This window comes from Chelonia mydas, chromosome 2, assembly GCF_015237465.2.
Source record: "Chelonia mydas isolate rCheMyd1 chromosome 2, rCheMyd1.pri.v2, whole genome shotgun sequence".
Taxonomy (NCBI): domain Eukaryota; kingdom Metazoa; phylum Chordata; order Testudines; family Cheloniidae; genus Chelonia; species Chelonia mydas.
In genome coordinates, this window is record NC_057850.1 from 228,948,297 (window position 1) to 228,966,483 (window position 18,187).

The 18,187-nt window shown below is 39.7% G+C and overlaps 2 protein-coding genes across 23 annotated transcripts in view; one reads left to right on the forward strand and one right to left on the reverse strand.

Annotated features, from left to right (window-relative positions):
- PDSS1 (decaprenyl diphosphate synthase subunit 1) overlaps window positions 1–2,575 on the forward strand; it is a 39,166-nt gene extending 36,591 nt beyond the window's left edge. For all 8 annotated transcript variants that reach the window (XM_037890883.2, XM_037890885.2, XM_043541369.1 and 5 more), the window contains 2 exons: window positions 6–86; window positions 2,128–2,575. In XM_037890883.2, the coding sequence (XP_037746811.1) occupies window positions 6–86; window positions 2,128–2,268 (222 nt within the window). In that variant the 3' untranslated portion in view covers window positions 2,269–2,575. The remainder of the gene's footprint in view (window positions 1–5; window positions 87–2,127) is intronic.
- A 117-nt stretch (window positions 2,576–2,692) lies between these two features.
- The window catches only part of ABI1 (abl interactor 1), a 129,249-nt gene continuing 113,754 nt past the window's right edge, over window positions 2,693–18,187 (reverse strand). For 4 of the 15 annotated variants that reach the window (XM_037890877.2, XM_037890873.2, XM_037890874.2 and 1 more), the window contains 4 exons: window positions 16,745–16,921; window positions 12,734–12,820; window positions 7,124–7,309; window positions 3,552–4,443 (listed from right to left, as the gene is read on the reverse strand). In XM_037890877.2, the coding sequence (XP_037746805.1) occupies window positions 4,268–4,443; window positions 7,124–7,309; window positions 12,734–12,820; window positions 16,745–16,921 (626 nt within the window). In that variant the 3' untranslated portion in view covers window positions 3,552–4,267. Of the gene's footprint in view, window positions 4,444–7,123; window positions 7,310–12,733; window positions 12,821–16,744; window positions 16,922–18,187 lie in introns of all 15 variants that reach the window. The other 11 variants (XM_007058487.4, XM_037890875.2, XM_043541366.1 and 8 more) reach the window with 5 other exon arrangements.

The following is an 18,187-nucleotide window of genomic DNA, read 5'->3' on the forward strand; positions in this document are numbered from 1 at the left end:
CTTAGTTTCCAGAAATGAATGCTATGATCATGAGGAGATTCAGTTTGCCAGGTGATGTTGAACGTGCTCGGCAATATGTACTTCAGGTAAGACTAGTATGAAGTATAAATATATTTAATTCTTCAAATTAGTGTAGCAGCTAGAGGCAATCTAGAATTCATTGCATGAATTAGCCACAGATGGCAGGGCTGTATTTTTTTTTAAAGCATGTAACTCTAGGAGTGGTTCTCAACCAGGACTACCCATACCCCTGAGGGTACACAGAGGTCTTCCAGGGGTGCATTAACTCATCTAGATATTTGCCTAGTTTTATAAGAGGCTACCTAAAGCACTATTAAAGTCAGTACAAACAAAATGAGAAAGTAAACTATTTCAGTAATAGTGGGCTGGGACTTTATAAGTAAGTCATTTAAATGAGGTGAAACTTGGTATGCAAAACAGATCAGACTTATGAAAGGGATAAAATAGTCTAGAAAGGTTGAGAACACTGAACTACAGGATGTAATCAAAAGATAGTTGCACACGTATTCAAACTTTGCTGGTTCCTGGGGTGAAAAAAGCTTGCTGGCACAGTACTTAAGAGGAAGAGAGGAGAGGTAAGTTACTGGATTAGATAGATGCGGCAATACCTCTGTAATAGTTAATGCACTGGATCCAAGAGGGTCAGATTCCAAGAACTCAGTTCCTGGTATTGAACAGTAGCTATGTTTAAGGGGTACAAAAAACATAGGTACAGTCAAGAGAGCCTGCATTGCTTATTAGTTTAAATCTGGCCCTGCTAAAAGATTTCCAGTTTAATGGTCTAACATTAGAAACTAAGATTTTAGAGGTAGAGTATTGTGTAATGAGAATACATCTGTCAAATTTAAACTTGCAGCATTTGGACATTTGCATAGGACGTGAATGACCAGAAGTACTCAGTTTAATTCACTAACCAGATATTCCTGTTTAATAAATCAGTTTTAAATGCAAAATGTTTTGTCTTTATGCTGCACATTTAAAGGTAGTTTAACAATGAGAAACAATTACTGTTTGTGCATTTGAATCCCAATTTCCACTCAAATGCAACTTGACAAGTCATGAGTTCAAAAATTAGTCACCTCTAAAATGTACCATTGGCCCATTTCTAATCAAAAGTTAAAATCAAGAATCTGATCTTATGTTATACCCACTTAAGCAATTATATTAAGTAGACTGTATCCTGGTTAGCAAGTAGTACCAGATTATATGAATGAAATCAACCTTTCTTCAGGAAAATAATTGAAGTGTAAATGTAAAACAAGATTAAAATCAAGTTTTCTTGCTTGCTGATTCAAATCCAGTCTGTGACTAGAGCAAATGTAGAGGGCTTAAGGGCATGGCTACACTTGCAGATGTAGAGCACTTTGAGTTAAACCAGCCTTCGGAGAGTGCGGGAGGGAAAGCACTGCAGTCTGTCCACGCTGATAGCTTCAAGCGAACTGGCATAGCCACACTTGCAGCAACATTGGGAGCAGTGCATTATGGGCAGCTATCCCAGCATGCAAGTGACTGCAATGTGCTTTTCAAATGGGGGTGGTGGAATGTATGTGGGTTTTGGGGGGGGGGGGCTGAGAGCATGTCAGCATGGTGTCTTGTAAGTTCAGACAGCAGCAGACGCCCCTGCCTCCCTCTCTCTCTCTCTCTCTCACACACACACACACACAGAATTCCACACTAATGGTTGCTTTGTCTTGGAGCAGATAAGCAGCGGGCTGTCAGAAAGGGAGCTTTCAAAGGGCATATCTGCATTCCTGCAGCAATTCAAAAACAAGAGTGGCCACTTGATTTAAGGGAATTATGGGACATTTCCAGAGGCTGATCAGAGCACAGGAATGCAACCCCTCATTCACGCTGACCTCTGGGTGTTTCAGCCAAGACACAGCAAGCATTAATCTTCTCACCACAGTAAAGTACTCTAGCTGTGGAGTCAGAGTGCTCTACATGCCTTGCCCGTGAGCTAGGGCGCTTTAATGCGCTCTAACTCACAAGTGTAGCCAAGCCCTAAGACACTAACTCACTTCCAACAGCACTGCTTTGTTTTACATGTAGCAATGGAAATAATTACTACTACTATGTATTACCTTATTTAATTTTTTTTCCTTAAAGAGTGATGGTGTACAGCAAACAACCTACCTCGCCCAACGCTACTGCCATGAAGCGATGAAAGAGATTAGTAAACTCCGGCCATCCCCTGAAAGAGATGCCCTCATTCAGCTTACAGAAACTGTACTCACCCGGGACAAGTGATACACCTTCTTCCACTAATTCTGGCAGCTACTTACCAGACTGTGCCTACAAAACTACACTTCAAAACATCGTGGTTTGCTTCCAGTGCTGGTTACCAAAAAATATTTTTATAAAATATTTTCTGAAATTAATATACTTTAAGTTTATGAAGATGTTTGAGGGAAGCCATACAACTATGAAAAAATCAATCTTATTGTGCTAATTGTCTAATTGTGTTTTAATAAGGGTGTTTGTTGTGGGGAAGTATTGTTTACACTTAATATTGATGTATAAGGCCACAATGAGAATAAAGATCAGTTAAAATTAATGGGTTCCAAATATCACTTCACACTTACAGTAATATTTAATGTTAAGGTTTACTGCGAAACCATGGTTTGATTGCTTTCCAAGCTGTGTGTGTTAAACTTCAAAAGTACCCAAAATGTTACATAGGAGAATGGTTTATTATAAAAGACTGTACATAAACTTTAACAAGTTATATACAAATTAAGTGAAGACTTTCCAATTTATAAAGAAAATACAGGTAAATTATCGGTTGCTAATTTTTCAGAAGGTGAGATTAACAGTTAAAGCAGAAAGCATTTGGAAGTTACAATGATTTTAGGGAGGAAGGTGGGGAAGTTTCAATATTTCTAATTTTACACTAGAAAAAAAATGCAGCAACCAATCAAGCTTCCAGCTGCTAGTCTTTTAGCACTTTGAAGTCCAAAACAAATCTTTACTGCATACTCTACTTCAGATAAGCCAAGCATTACAGTTTTGTATAAACTGAGGTGAACATCCCATCTGACTTTTTGCCCAAATTCCCATAATGCCGTGGAGAGGCAAAATGCATTTGTCATTTTCCAATAATAAACAGGCTGTGAATGTCTGTCCCCTCTTTCTGTATGACTGCTAGCTCTGACGCTTATTTGGTGTATTATCAGCTTCAAACATACAAAATTTCTCCTGTTGGTCCAGCACACAGTTTGTATTTAGTAATGTCAGTTGCAGGAAAACTGAAATAAATTATTAAATTACAGTGAGTTCAACACTCAGTTGAGAATCCTTTTTCAAGTACTTAATTTTAGCAGTACTCGAACCCTTTACACAAGTTAATTTTGAAAGAAGTTTGTGGTAAGTGGATAATTTTCAGGTTTTATATATTTGCCCACTAATGTCAATGTTAAAAATAAGGCTACAACACTTGTACTTAGTTTAGTACATTGCTAGTGATAACACAATCATAAATTGACTGATTTGGCCAAGCAATTAGAAGTGCTGACAAAGTAATGGACAAGACCTTTGGTTCCACTTATATATTTATGAATGGAAAAGTTGTAATGCAAATTTACTCATTAAAAAAACTTGGTACAAATTACACATACATAAGACCACCCATTTTTGATTCACATGGACACCTTAGAGACTCAAGCAATTCATTATAATAGATTTTAGTGAGTACTCCAGGTAAAGTTTACAACAAATTGGAAGCATCTTGGATTTTTAAAAAAGTATATTTCAATACATAAGTTCGTATGCATGCTTTAAACAATTATAGTTCAAGAATGAGCAAGAGTCTAACAAAAAGTAATATGACCAGCACTGACATTAAACTTTTCACCCAGATTTTAATGTTAGTCTAACTTAATGTTAGTTACCATGCTGCACTGAAAAATGTAATGGCACAATCTGAATCATGGTTCATTAAATATTATACCCTACTTCCCAAGAATATTTAGGCTGGTCATAAAATTAACAATGCGTAAGTAAATAAGCATAACCAGTAAGAAGACAGTTGCTTGTTTTACAAATCGCTATCAGGTAAGACAAACCTGTCTCCAAAGATTTATGCTTATGGAGATGGACATTCTTCAATCATACCATTAAAACAGTATAGCCTGAAAAGATGGGCACATTTTTTTTTAAAGTGTATTAAGACAATTGTTAACCTTTAGTTCCCTCTTGTAAATAATCATGGTATGATTGAATACAAGACCCAACTTAAAAAGCAAAGATTCTAATCAGCATAGTGCATGATTGATTCAACATAATTCCCAGGGAACAGGCCAGTCACTCGATTGCAAACTCCTTCATACCACCCATCATCATTCTTCTTTATCACATAAATGATTGCACCTTCCATAAATGACAGCTCATCATCCTTATCCTTTGTGTAGTCATATATAGCAACAACTAGGGATGAAAAGAGTCAGACAAATTAGTTTGGCATGTACTATTACACAATACACAGCATTTTGAAGTGCAGGTCTCATTTTTAAAGTGACTAGTAAGGACATCTCAGGGTTTTCAGTGTTGGTCTCAGTGATTACTTGTAAACTGAGCACATTAGATACAGGAAAGTCATCTCCCCCACCCCTTCAACATGAAATCTGGAGAGTCAACATAGATTTTCCTCATAACATCACCACTAGTAAAGGTGGTGTACAGGTCCAGTTAGGCCATCAATTAAACTTTTGGCTTCCACAGGTGTAACTGATTGGAATGTAGAACATAGAAAATGTTTGAGATGCATGAAAAGGAACAGAATCCAGTTCACTGAGGTGTAAAAAAAAAAGTGTAAACTGTTAGCCTTGTAGCCACAACACGGTTTGTCACAGGAGATATAACCTGAAATACACATCTGTTAAGGTACTATTTATATAGTTGTGTAGAGTAGAACCTTACCAAGGATAAAATTAGCTATTCACTAAATGCTGGCCATGTTTATGTAGTATAGCTTTTAGTGAAAATCCTAAAGATATGCCTTTTAACAGCTTCCACTTATCGTAAGCAGCATATGACAGTGCTGTGGATCTAAAGTTTCCAAGCCCTGCAGATTACTCCTGTGGTGGTGAATTTAGTTCTAAGATGAATTATTTTAATTTAGGAGATTTTTAGCTCAAATAAATTAAGGTTGCAATCACTCAAGAATTAGGAAATTCCAGAATTGAGGTTCCCTATACAACCTTAAATTGGCCCCCGATTTACATTTTAATAATTTTTAAACACATGACCACATACTATATTTTTCCATAGGACCTTCAGGGCGCAGGCTGAACTGTGCTCTGGTAATAAATCAAGGTTGTTGGCTCTTTGGACCTCTGCCTCAACTGCTGCGAAAGTTGGAAGGTATGTAGCACATGAGGAAAGAAACTGCATCAAAGAGAGGAGGGTCTGGTGGTTAAGATTGTTGAATGCTGCTCTATAGAATTAGATTCCTTCTATCACTGCCTCTGCCACCGAGTTCCTATGTGATGTTAGGCAAGACGCGTAAACCAAAGTTTTGACAAGTGGCCACTGTGTTCCTCACTTTCTGGGCGCTTAAAGTGGACGCTAGTGTTTGATTTATGGAAGTGCTGCGCACTCAACTGCAATTGAAGTCAATGGGAGCGGTGTTTGGAACATGTAAAGCGCTATAAAATGCTAAGTACTCCGAAAAATAAGGCCTTATGCTTTTCAAATTGTGTACCTAAATTTAGTGGACCCTTCTTACTTTAATCTTTGCCTCATTTCCCCCTGTATAAAATGGAGATAATAGCACCATCTTACAGGGGTACTGAAGATATAATTAATGGTGTGTCAAGAACTAAGATGTGAGCACCAAAGAGAAGCCACTGAGGAAAATTAACAATTCTGTATTCAGTTCAGTGTTTGGAGGGTGCATAGCAAATAATGCCTGGGGCGCCACATTGAATGCTTAGCATACAACCGTGGAAGAAGTGCTGATTCAGTGAGCACGTTTCATCCTGTACATTCAGTGAGGCAGGGGTCCTATGGAAAAAATAGTATGATTATGTAAATGAAGACAAGCCACATGCACAAGAGGGCCAAATTAGTGTTGCACAAGAAGCCTGAATTCTGGCATTTTCTAAGTGTAGAGTGCTTGACATTTCAACCTTAAATGTAGTTTTTAATGGATGCAAGATGGATTTGTGTTGGGGGCAGAGGGCAGGTTGAAGAAAAACTTTCCACAGTGAGTAATTACAGTGGTACCACTGATCAGTTTCATGCTCCTTAGTCAGTTCCAAGAGCGTACATGTGGCAGATATCCGGAGAAGGGAGTGACTTACGGTCTGGGCACATTAGTAAAATGAACCTATGTTGGCATCACTCAGATGTCTATAAGCTGGTGCTGAAAACAGTTTAGCAACTAATGAAGATGGAACATAATAGTTTAACTGTTACTTCCAGCTCCAATCGATCACTATCACATTTTCCCTAACTGTGAAACATTTCCCCTTTCTATGGTGGCAGTCAAATCATTTTAAACACCAGGTCACAGGAAACCTGTTGCTGGCAGTTGTCACAAACTGGTTATTTTCTTAGCATAGACTGACCCTACAGCTAGGAATTTGGCTTGTCAGTTATTTGCAGAAACAAACGTTACGAGTCTTACAAATGAGCTCAGGAGTTCCATATGCAAATAGGATTTAAAATACTCTAAGGCATTTCTCAAACAAAATCACTATATTTTATTGTTAAAAGGCTAACATAAGCTACCTTTGTTATCTCATTTATTCAACAACAAGGGAAAAAACCCACGATCAGGCTTTTTGGCCCCACTGGTCTCTCAATGAAGTTATTTCTGGACAGACATCCAGTAGGGCCAACGCAGCCATTGCTGGTCTAATTGTTTAACAAACAAGATGAATGAAATCTAATTTATAGCTATTTCTTGTAATGATGGATTACTTATCCACTTCATTCCAGTGTGAGTGTATCAAAGGCTAGATTTGTTACACTGGGCACAGCCACTGAGAAGAATGGTTATAAATTTGGATTGAGCAGGGAGATTTTGATTTCCTTTCAGAACCTACAAGTCAAATTGCAGTTATGTATTGCCACCATGTCAATGTATGGATTGATCTCTTACCTTTCTCAATATAGTTTTTAGGGGCCCAAGCAGGGTCTCCATCTGCATACGGATCACTGTACTGCACTACTGCAGCTTCCTCATCCTCATAATCCACAGGGGGAGGTGGGGGAGGAGGAGGAGAATCATCAAACATAGGCATCTCATCTGGAGGTGGTGGTGGTGGAGGAGTTGGACTATCCGCAACTAAAGAAGTTTTGAAGATTTGCATCAGAAACAGTCATTTAACCTTAGGCTGTGCATTGTAGAGAAAGACATAGCATGCACTAGAATACCATGCACGGCTTAGAAACAAAGGCTTTACATGTTAAAGCTACAAAACACAACTATGTTATTAGTGGTCAAATCTATGTATAAATGCTACTAGAGTCAAAGCACATGCTCCTGGGGCATAAGCTGATTGCCAACAGATAGAAAGGATTTTTGCCCCATCTCCATGTATGACAAGTGACTAGATGCAATATACACACGTGCAAGGGGATGACAGGCATCCTCAGAACCAGGAGGTAATTGGGCACCATGATGAATCAGTGGTTTGACATGGTTTTGCAAATCCTGTTAATGCATTTTGTATATACTTCATTTCTGTTATTCTGAGCACTAATTTATTTGCTTCTGTCTTATTTTGAGAATTATCTTTTTACAAAATCTGGTGTAGGACAAGAAGGGAGGGAAGTCATTAGTATATCAGATTTGACGAGGTAAGAGAAAACAGAATAATACACGTTCAGAGGAAAAGCTTTGTACAGACCCTTATTTTACAGGATAGTCTATGAGCACATGCCCTGGATTCAATTAGTGAATTAATGTAAACTGAGGATAGGCAGCCATTGCTCTCAGGGGAGATACATGAGGAATTAAATGCATAATTCAAAATATCAGCTCTCTAAAGAGATTCCCATATCAGCACAATTACTAGTGGCTTTGGGATAGGGAGAAAGGAAAAAATGGAAGTACAAATTATTGTTCAAACCCATCTATCTCACATTAATCACCAATATTCAGAATGGAAAAATATCAGTCAAGAACTGTACAGCAGCTCTCCCTACCCTCCTCAAGAACCTTTGCCATACAGGCCACAGACTTCTGCCCCCAAACCCCTGATATCCACACACACCTGCAGGTCCCGCTGTTCTCTGTGCCGGGGAGTGCCCCCGTCGGCTTTTCTATGCCGCTGGTATGGCACTGGTGAATGTGAGCGGTGCTGGATTGTCTGTGCATCCTGTGGTGTCAGAGAATGCCGGTGCCGAGGGTCTCTTAGACTAGAGTCCCTCCTCGGCACCATGTCATGTACTGATGCCGGGGCACTCCATACGGACGCGCTCAGTGCGGGGTCCTGGCAGTCCGCAGCAGACTGGGGACGAAGGGCGGATTCCATGAGCAGCTGCTTCAATTGGAAATCTCGCTCCTCTTTAATTCTGGGGCGGAAAGCCCTGCAGATCTTGCACCTTTCTATCTAGTGCGCCTCTCCCAGACATGAGTCATGGGGGTCCCTTGTTGGCATAGGCTTGCTGCAGGTTCTGCAAGGTTTAAAGCCTTGGGCTAAAGGGGGGTGGGGGGGGTTGTGGAATCTCTGCTCCCAAACCTCACTATATACACAATATATATACTAACAACTAAACTAGACTAAGCTAACTATATGAAAGAACGCTAAGGGAAGCACTTGCTAAGCAAGCGACAGCAGTTCCAACGACCGTCACTTGTGGTAAGAAGGAACTGAGGAGGGGCCGGGTCGGCAGGGTCGTATATTGAGAGCCACGAAGGCGCCACTCCAGAGGGCTCCACAGCTAACCCAACAGGAGCTGCTAAGGGAAAGTTTTCCAACAACTGTGCACATGGCGCCCACACACCTGATTGGAATGGACATGACCACCACATCTCGAAGAACAGTTAAGAGAAGGCGAGTAACTTTTTTCTAAACACTGGCTTAAAAACTCTCATCCAGCCGGCAAATAAGGGCTGGAGATCCATCTTCCCCATTCATAGGAAAGGCCACAATATATGGCCTTTAACCTCTATATATGGGCAACAGACATCTCCCAACTGCTCTCTAGGTCAAACCCCTCATTTTAGCCCCTCTGCCTTCCCACTGCAATGCGAAACATTTCATTACACCTTCCCCATTCACTCCCTGCTACTGATCATCCTGCCAACCAGGATAGAGGCCAAGATCTATCTGTATCCAATCAAATCTTCATATGCAGTCCCCTCTGTGGAGGAGTATGACAGCTATTTAACAATGCACAACAATCTACATGACCGTTTAGAATAAAAAATGAAACACACTGTATCCAGATAAAGTTCTGAGCCCAGCATGCTGGCGGCAGCTGCACAGAGAGAGGGTGGAAAGCCTCTGCTCTGAGCCTTGACTGAGTGGCTCAGCGATGGAACCTGTGCCCAGTCTGGCAGGAACTCCCTCCTTCCACTCAGATTTCCTTTCAGTTCCTGTGACCAAGCTGCAGCCAAGCAGCTGTGGGACAAATCCTTTTCATGAGCATTGGGGCCCCACTGGACAGATTCAGCCATGTGCCATATATTTGGCATCCCTCCTACAGAAATAATTAGTTAGGAGTAATATAATTGATGGACCAGATCCTGAGCAGAACACCAGAGTTAGCATAAAAAAGTGTAATAATTCCATACAAGTGCCTGGGCCTTGTTTTGAAATTTCACCTTATAGCACCACTAGTTGCATCATGTTCCACTGCACTGTTCTGAGGGCACTGGATCAGTGCCACCCATTGAATCACCAACATCACTGAAGTTCCTTGGCCGTCTCCAGTCCTAGTACCATCCCAGTCTGACCTTGTTTAACTTAGGACAAAGCTGGTGAAACGACAGCTCCACGATATTATGCCTCAACCATAGCGTTGTACAGCCGTACATTTATAGTGTAATATGCTAATGGTAACAAGGAAATAAAGGACAGGGAGGGACAACATGGTGATCATGAGTGAAGGGGGTGTGTGTGTGTGTGTGTGTGTGTGTGTCCCCACAAATTTAAAAAAAAATTCTTAAAGACCTCCTTACTCCTCACCTCCAAGCCATTAGTGGTTCTTCTCCCAGATAAACCTCCACTTATGCTACTCTCGTGAATCGGACTGTTTCCAAAACTAAACATTTTATTCTATGAGAGAGTAATGTCTTGTAGGTGTCATTGTCTGCACAGTGAAATATGATTTGCTAATAGACATAGCGTATTGACCCAATTCACTTGACACAGAAACATTCACACACAAATAAATGAAACAATATAGGAATTGGATCTGTTTCATACAGTATCTTGGGCACACATTTCACAAATTTATTTCCAATTCAGATTTAACATTCTCCCACAATTTCCATCTCTGAGCATTTTGGATTTTGTTGTATTTAATCATGCTCATCAATTCTTGTCCTGTTTCAACCAATGAAAATGCCTTATCTTATTAACTGCAAAAGTATGTTAATTCAACAATAAGGTTGCTTATTTAAAAAAAAAGTGTCAGGAAATGCTAAGTGAAAGTGCCAACAGATACACCCATTTGGCTGCAGCATAGAAGTCTGTTTTAAATGTTTCTCCTAAAACATACAAATTCAACTTCACATTTAATGGGAACAGAAAGTACTATATATGTGCTACTAAGTGGAGTAAACCCTGTTCTTGGAAATTTAACCTTTACACTTCCTCAATGATTTTAACTGGGCAACTGTAAAGTGGTATTAACTTTGTTTTGTTGCATTTATTTTTCTTTTAAAAAATAAAATGGGAGAGGAGGAAGGGAAGAAGTTGCCTGTTCTCAGTATTAACATTTAAATGGTTTCAGATCCAGATTTCAAATTCAAACCCTCTCTTGGGTGTGTACAATGTAAGGGCACAGTGACTTCCTGCACCTGTGCTGCGGCTATTGTTTAGGTGGAGATAGGGGTGGGGATTGCTATAACCCAATCTTGTATTGGAAAAAAAAAGCAGCAGCACACCTACTTGTAGTATATCAGCTGTGTCTGTGTAACAGAGGGATTACGAAGTCTCAATAAAATCCTCTTCTATGAAGATACCCACAGTCGGAGTACAGGGCACAGGAAAAAAAAAGTAGGTCTTGTGGAATTTCTCTCAGGGGCCACAGAAGAAGGGTTTAGGAGTCTACAGAAGAAGCAACTTTCCAAGTCCTTATGATCCATAAGGAAGGGAACCTCTCATGCCATGGAAGTCCAGCCTATCCAAGTTGCTCTGTGGCTTTTGCGCCATACTGTTAATGGGGTTTGTTAGGGAGTGGGTAAGTGAAAACCCAGCAGTTGGGCAAAACTCAAACCCAGTTTTGTAAAGTGAAGTCTTTGCATCACTTTACACCACTGCCTAGAACTCCATTTTCCACTCTGGATGCTCACTACCCAGTTTTCAAATGCAATGCACTATTTTTAAAAAAATGGATTTTGACTGAGGAAAGTTTTGATTGGGAAAGTTCACCCTTCCCAGGCCAGGTTTCAAACTTTAGTCATTTTTGCCATAGGCCTGTTAAAAAGTGAGCTCAGATTCTCTTCCTTTGGTTATAGACACACAAGTTTTGTTTGTTTGTTTTTTTGGGTGGAGAGGATTCACCTTCAGGAGGACTATAAGCATAGAAAATTTCAGTCCAAAAGATAAATGTTTCAGAAAGTTATTAGCATGTAAAAATGGGGTTCTAACATTTTGTAACCTTGATCTTTAGCAATTGCTAGCCCACTATAACAGAGAAGGGGTTTGGAAAGGTTTTTAAATGCAAACTTGTGCCATGCTATCTATTTTACTCGATACAAGATTTATAGCGCACTACTCACTGTAACATCTGGGCCCCTTGTCTTGGCCCTGATTCTGAAAAGTGCACAATATCCCCAAGGCGAAGGTGAAAACTTGACTGCTCAAATATTCTTATGGGTGCTCAGCACCCTGTAAGGAGTCAGCTCCTTGCAGGATCAGTACCCTGAACACTCCCCCAAGACATGCTGAGCATCCATTGTTAATAGGAAATTGCAGGCACTTCGCACCTCTCAGGATCAGCTCCTTTGTTACTATCATTGCTCAACTTTCCAGAAGATGTCCAGATTCTAGTGAACGTTTTCACTTGTAGAAAACAGGAGGAAAAGGGAAGAATTGAGGCAAACTCCAGACTCCTTCTATTTGCATTAGATAGTAAAACCGCACCTTTCCTTTTGTTTGGCTACATGAATTTCTAACAAACTGCTACAATTTATGAGTTAACAATTACACAGGTGCATATTTTAAAAGGCTATGTAATCCTTTCTAATCCAAGCTAAGTAATTATCACTAGTGGTAGGCAAGAGGATGCAACACTAAATTAATTTTTTTAACTAATATATATTTCTACATCCACACTGAGCAGATGCCACATATTTCACATTTTTACTTCTATCATAAATTTGCAGCTCAAACCTTAAATGGGTCAATAATAATCATGCACGTTATAAAAAATTGGAGAGTGTGCCCTTCAGCTCCAATAACATAGTGGCACTAGAATGCAAGATGGTATTAAAGCTTCTGAAAAGGAAACAAAATAGAGTCTGATTTGCCAGCCATGCATGCTAGAAGAAAACAGGCTCTACTCTTTGACAGCTCAGCTTGTACAAACTTACTGTTTTCCTGCACCCTGGCCACGAAGCCTGTGAGAGGTATCTGTGGAGTCAACTGAGGCATAGGGGGAGGGGGTGGAGCAATAGAAACTGGTAGCAACAGACCATATTGGGGAAGTAAAACAGATAAAGGAAAAAAAGGAAACAAACAAAAGCAGCTGTCAGTAACGAGGACCACAAAACAAAGTATGCAAAGAACAACAAGAACACACATAGAAGAACCTTCTTCAAGTTTGTTTTCCCAAAAGCAAAGCTAAAGCTGAATTCATGTTTAGCCAATCAGTGACTCAAGAAAGAAAAATATATTTATCTAAGAGGCAAAGTCCATTCTGAATGTTCATAGTTCAGAGGACATGAGAATGAAGGATTTCACTCATTTTAGATACATTCTTTGTATTACAGTAGCACCTAGAAACTGCACAAAACAGAACTTCCTTACTCTCAATATTAAAAAAAGGGATTACTCCAAAATTGTGATTATCTTTAAAGAGAAATATTAATGATATACAAGGTTTTAAAGGATGGTGGTCTCCTGCTGTTACATAATAGCAGACACATATGGTGAATATATAAATTTGAGGCAAAGCAAAGATTTATTTATAGGAGCAGACAATCCTGCAACTCCAACTATTATGAATTATTTCATACTAAATGACCAATGATTATTTTATCCCATATATAGTCACTTAAGTGCTTCATTATTTACTATGCTACTGTGGATCTATTGTATTTTTATTGGTTTACAAGACAGACCTGGTCTCCCATTGGCTGAAACACAAAATTGTAAATTGGTTTCCAGCAGCATAAAGTTTTGTTTTCAATTTTTTTAAAGCCTTCTATAAATACGAGCCACCAAGCAATCAGAAGGCTGGTATAGGTTCCAATGGTACAACTGGCCCTCCCATGCATATGCAGAACTCTCATCCAATTAGTTGAAATGTACGCATGCACATCCTCTGAACTGTATTCTGTTGAGCTATCCATTTTATTAAGCAAAGGGTTTAGTGTTCTTTATAAGTGTGTATGTGCAGTCAGTGCTCATTAAAAAGGCACAGGACTGAGCCTAGAAACTGAAGTCCTCGCTTTATAAAGTAGGTATATAATAGCAAAGGCAGTAGCAACACAAGCTCCCCTGCACTGACCAACCAAAGTGTGTCAGACTCATGCTGGACGGGGACAGAGTAGTTCAGCTCCATTAACGTTTAAGCCTTAACTCTGCTGAGACTGCCATCAAAGATATCCGTTCTGGTGTAACATCTCCAAGAGAATAAAAACAGACCAACTCATTTAATAAATTAAGCCATTTTTTCAGGTTTAAAATATTTACATTTAACCACAGATGAAAAAATTGTGAGGTGTGAATTCAGCAGAGTAATTTGATTGGAATCGTAAAATTGAAAGAGGTTCTATTCTTCTGAACAAGCAATGGTTTTAAAACAAAGGCATAATTAACATTGTTTGCTGAATAAAGGCAGCATTTAGTTCATTCCAAAACCCACCATTTCCCCCTTATAATTTATCAATGTAGAAGTGTGAAAGGGGAAAAAGAAAGCAGATTTGTTTACAAAACTGAAGTAAACATTTTACAGAAATAAATTACTGTTTTTAAACATGAAAGTGTAACCCAGGGGAAAACAGGAAAAACTGGATGTATCGTCAAGACAACGATGTTAAAATCACCCATTTTGGAAGTGGATGAAAATAGTTTCAAGTGAAAAATATGCCCATCACAATACCTTTTAAAAAAATCTAAAATTGGAGTGTTTTGAAGCACTGTATACAACCCAGATTAAGGGATTATACTTGCATTTGAACAAAAAATTGTATTGAGAATCTAAATTTTCAAAAATAAAATCAGTTACATAACATTTGAGGCAATTCAGCCATTTTAGAAATTAAATCCAGTTTTTGGCACCTGAACACCACTCAGGGGGAGGGATAGGTCAGTGGTTTGTGCATTGGCCTGCTAAATCCTGGGTTGTGAGTTCAATCCTTGAGGGGGCCACTTAGGGATCTGGGGCAAAAACTGGGGATTGGTCCTGCTTTGAGCAGGGGGTTGGACTAGATGACCTCCTGAGGTCCCTTCCAACCCTGATATTCTATGATTCTATTGAAAATGAACAGTTTCTCTTAATTACAATGAATTATTTTTGCAGTGAAGTGTGTGGAGGAAATGAAGGGACTGAGTGTGTCTGAGGGGCCAAGGAGAAATAGAGGAAGGTAAAGATATTTATTTATTTAAACTAATGTTGACCATCCCAGGAGCTTTCCATGTACATAAAACTGTTTTTCATTGAAAATGAACTCTACATCAGTGGGGAAGTTCTTAATCTAAATGTTTTTCACATATCACATACATAACGCGAGAGCAGCACCAAGACATTCCTCAATTCTCTTGGAACTGAAGAGCAAAAATGTCAGAGATGTGGCAAAAGTTACAGGTAGCAGAAAGGTATCTTTGAAACTATGTGAGATAAGCAGTATGGCATAATTAATCCACCTTGGGGTTGTGTGCACGTGCGCGCATGACCATAATTTAGCTGAGAGTAGGGGCAAGGGGAACACTGGTTTGCTACCCAAGTTTCAGGCCCCCACCTGGAGTGGAGGGAGGGAGGCAGCAGAGAGGCGCAGACCAAACAAATCTGCTTAAGTGCAGCAGTGCTCAGCAGTCAGCACTTTCCCCACTTCACCCAGCTAAACCAATCAGCTGGTCAGGTAGGAGGTCCTGCTTTGCAGCACCCTGCTGCTAGGGGCTGCCCTGGTGGGCAGGTGGAATGCTGCTCTCTGGAACTGGCTCATCTCTTCTGCTGCCTGCTTCTCTGACCCCAGCATGGAGCAGGAGGCAGCCAGCTGGACAAGCCAGGGAAGGTGACGAGCTTGCCGCAGAGAAGAGACCAAACCACCAGTGTCCTGTTCCCCCACCACCTCAGACTCGGGTAACGGGGAGGTGGAGAGTGACTCTGGAAAGGCACGCGTTCAGGTAAGGAATTTGGAGGAAGGGGTGCTTGGGATGAGCGGGAGGGAGGGGAGAAGCTGGACATTTGGAAGGCAGAGCAAGGGATGTAGCGGTGAACTTCTACAGCTGGGGGCCTTGGGATGGGAAAAGTAGTATGAGCATCTGTGCCCTTGCTCTGCTGGCTAGATGACTCCACTAGAAGTGTGAGTGCAAGGGTATGCTAGCTGTACATCCACAGGTTTTTCTGCTTCACTCCATGTCAGTCTTTTCATAATTCCCCTCTTATTCAAGATTTTAAACATAACAAGGGATTCAGTAATGACTATGCTAATTTTTAAACCATTTAAAAACACACTGACGATTTATTTGTCCCCTAATCAGTTCTTTAAGTCATGATAGCATGCAGTTAGTGCTGAGATGTGAAAGGCTTAAAGGGAACTCAAGTACTGGAGAAATCCCTCAATACTGTGGTTATTTACTAAATGAAGTAAGAGAGGAAAGCAGGTAATATTAATGCTATGCAAGGAACATGATTTCCAGCTATTTTATCCTGTGGTCTCAGTATCAGACAGTAAGACATTTAACAGTGACAGCCAACAATTCTTCTCCTCATCATTTAAATTTTTAATAGAACAGGAACATTCATAATGTATTTGAAATATTAATGGTTCAGTTTTAAACAATAGCTCTCTCTACAGCCAATATTCCAGGTCCTACCAGATCAGTTCTCCCTTCAGAAGAGCTTATATTTTTTGACTGTGTGCACAAAAGCACTCCCAGCACCCCTGAAATGCTAACTAACATTTGCTTATAATTAAATAGGTAAGCCTGGCGCTACCCATTACATTAACTGCCTGATCACTTTCTAAGGAAAAAGTGTTGTGTATAATTCAAAGGAGGCAAAGTATACCTTTTTGCTATTTTTTTCTCAATTAGAGGGAGAAAACCAAAAAGCATTTGGATTCTGACTGTTGCCTATCACAGACAAATCATACTTCAAATCATTCAACACAAAACATTCCATGATTGCTGCATAACGGCAAAGCGCAGAGGCTTACTTGAGTTTTGAGAATAGAGAGGCCCGCCATTAACATGAGGTTGAGCAGAAAATGGGGCAGTCACAGAGGGATTCCGTCTGTATCCACTAGAAGATGCTGAAGAAGTGGTAGAGTTGTGTCGTGAAATTTGCCTGGTCATTGTGCCATACTGGGAACCAGGAGCTGAACCAGGAGCAGCTGAAAAGCAGTAGCCAAAAGGAACCAACAAGAAGACTTAAGCCAAGTATTACTTAGGACAGAATGCAGAAAACAGAAAAAAAGACACAGAACACGGTGAATACTTGAAACCAACACTCCAGTACCTTGAGGTTAGCAGCGAGATATTAACGAAACAAAAAAGAAACACCTTGTTATACCAGTCCTGTGCTATCAGCCATGTAAAAATACATAAATAACATTCATAAAAAGATGTATCATTTATGTTTTCTGAAATGTTGTAGGCATTTTAACCCACTTATACAGAATGTTGGATCGGCTTGTTTCCTAATTTAACTGAATTTTTGTTGTTGCACTACCTGTTAAACAAAAAAGAAGCACACTTTGAAAAGGTTGCGTATCTTCTTGAAAGCAAACATTTTTGCATGCTGGAACAGATGCCTTCAATCTAGCCAAAGAAAAACAGCATATTTGTGTAGGTTAAGAAAAAGACACCATCACCACCAGAACAAAGTTTTTAAGTTGGGTGCTCAACCAAGCATAAAAATCAGAGTGATACGATTCTAGGACACTTTCCACATTTATAATTTCTACTGTTTAACAACTGTGCTTCCATATAGGGAACTTGCATTAACAAACTAGAATAGTCAACACAAGATGTGTCAGCATTCTTCTGTGAGATCAACACCAATTCCTACCTGCCTCACATCTGATTTGCAACATTCTCAGTATTGCAGATTAATAATGAATAAACGTTCCATCTTTTTTCATTTTTACGATTTCATCTTTGTGTGCATCACAAAAATCAGAATTTCACACTATGCAAACCGATGAGCGACTTGTGTTGCTTGAACTCTTTTTGCCAATGTACAAGTTCTTCTCAGATTCCAGATGTAGTAACAGTATTGGAGTAAAATATACTACATGCATATACATGTAAAAACATACCAAACATATATGCACACACACACCCCTACACAAAGTTTACAGACTAATATAACACTATTCAAAGTCACTTTCACTTAACATTTCAGATAAGAGAAAGTGTACAAGGATTATATGGGTCAAAGCCTCTAAAGTTAGTTTTGTGGTAAGATAATGAATTCTGACAATTGTCCTTGGTTGGGATGGTGACCTAAAAGTTCTCTAAGGTAATGCTCTCAAAACCCCTTACTAATAGCGATGCATGGCATTTGCTGCACAGCTTGAGGAAACAAACTGACAGGGCCCTTAATGACTTTAATGCTTGTGAATCCAAGGTGCTTCAAAGTACCAAAGAGCAATGAA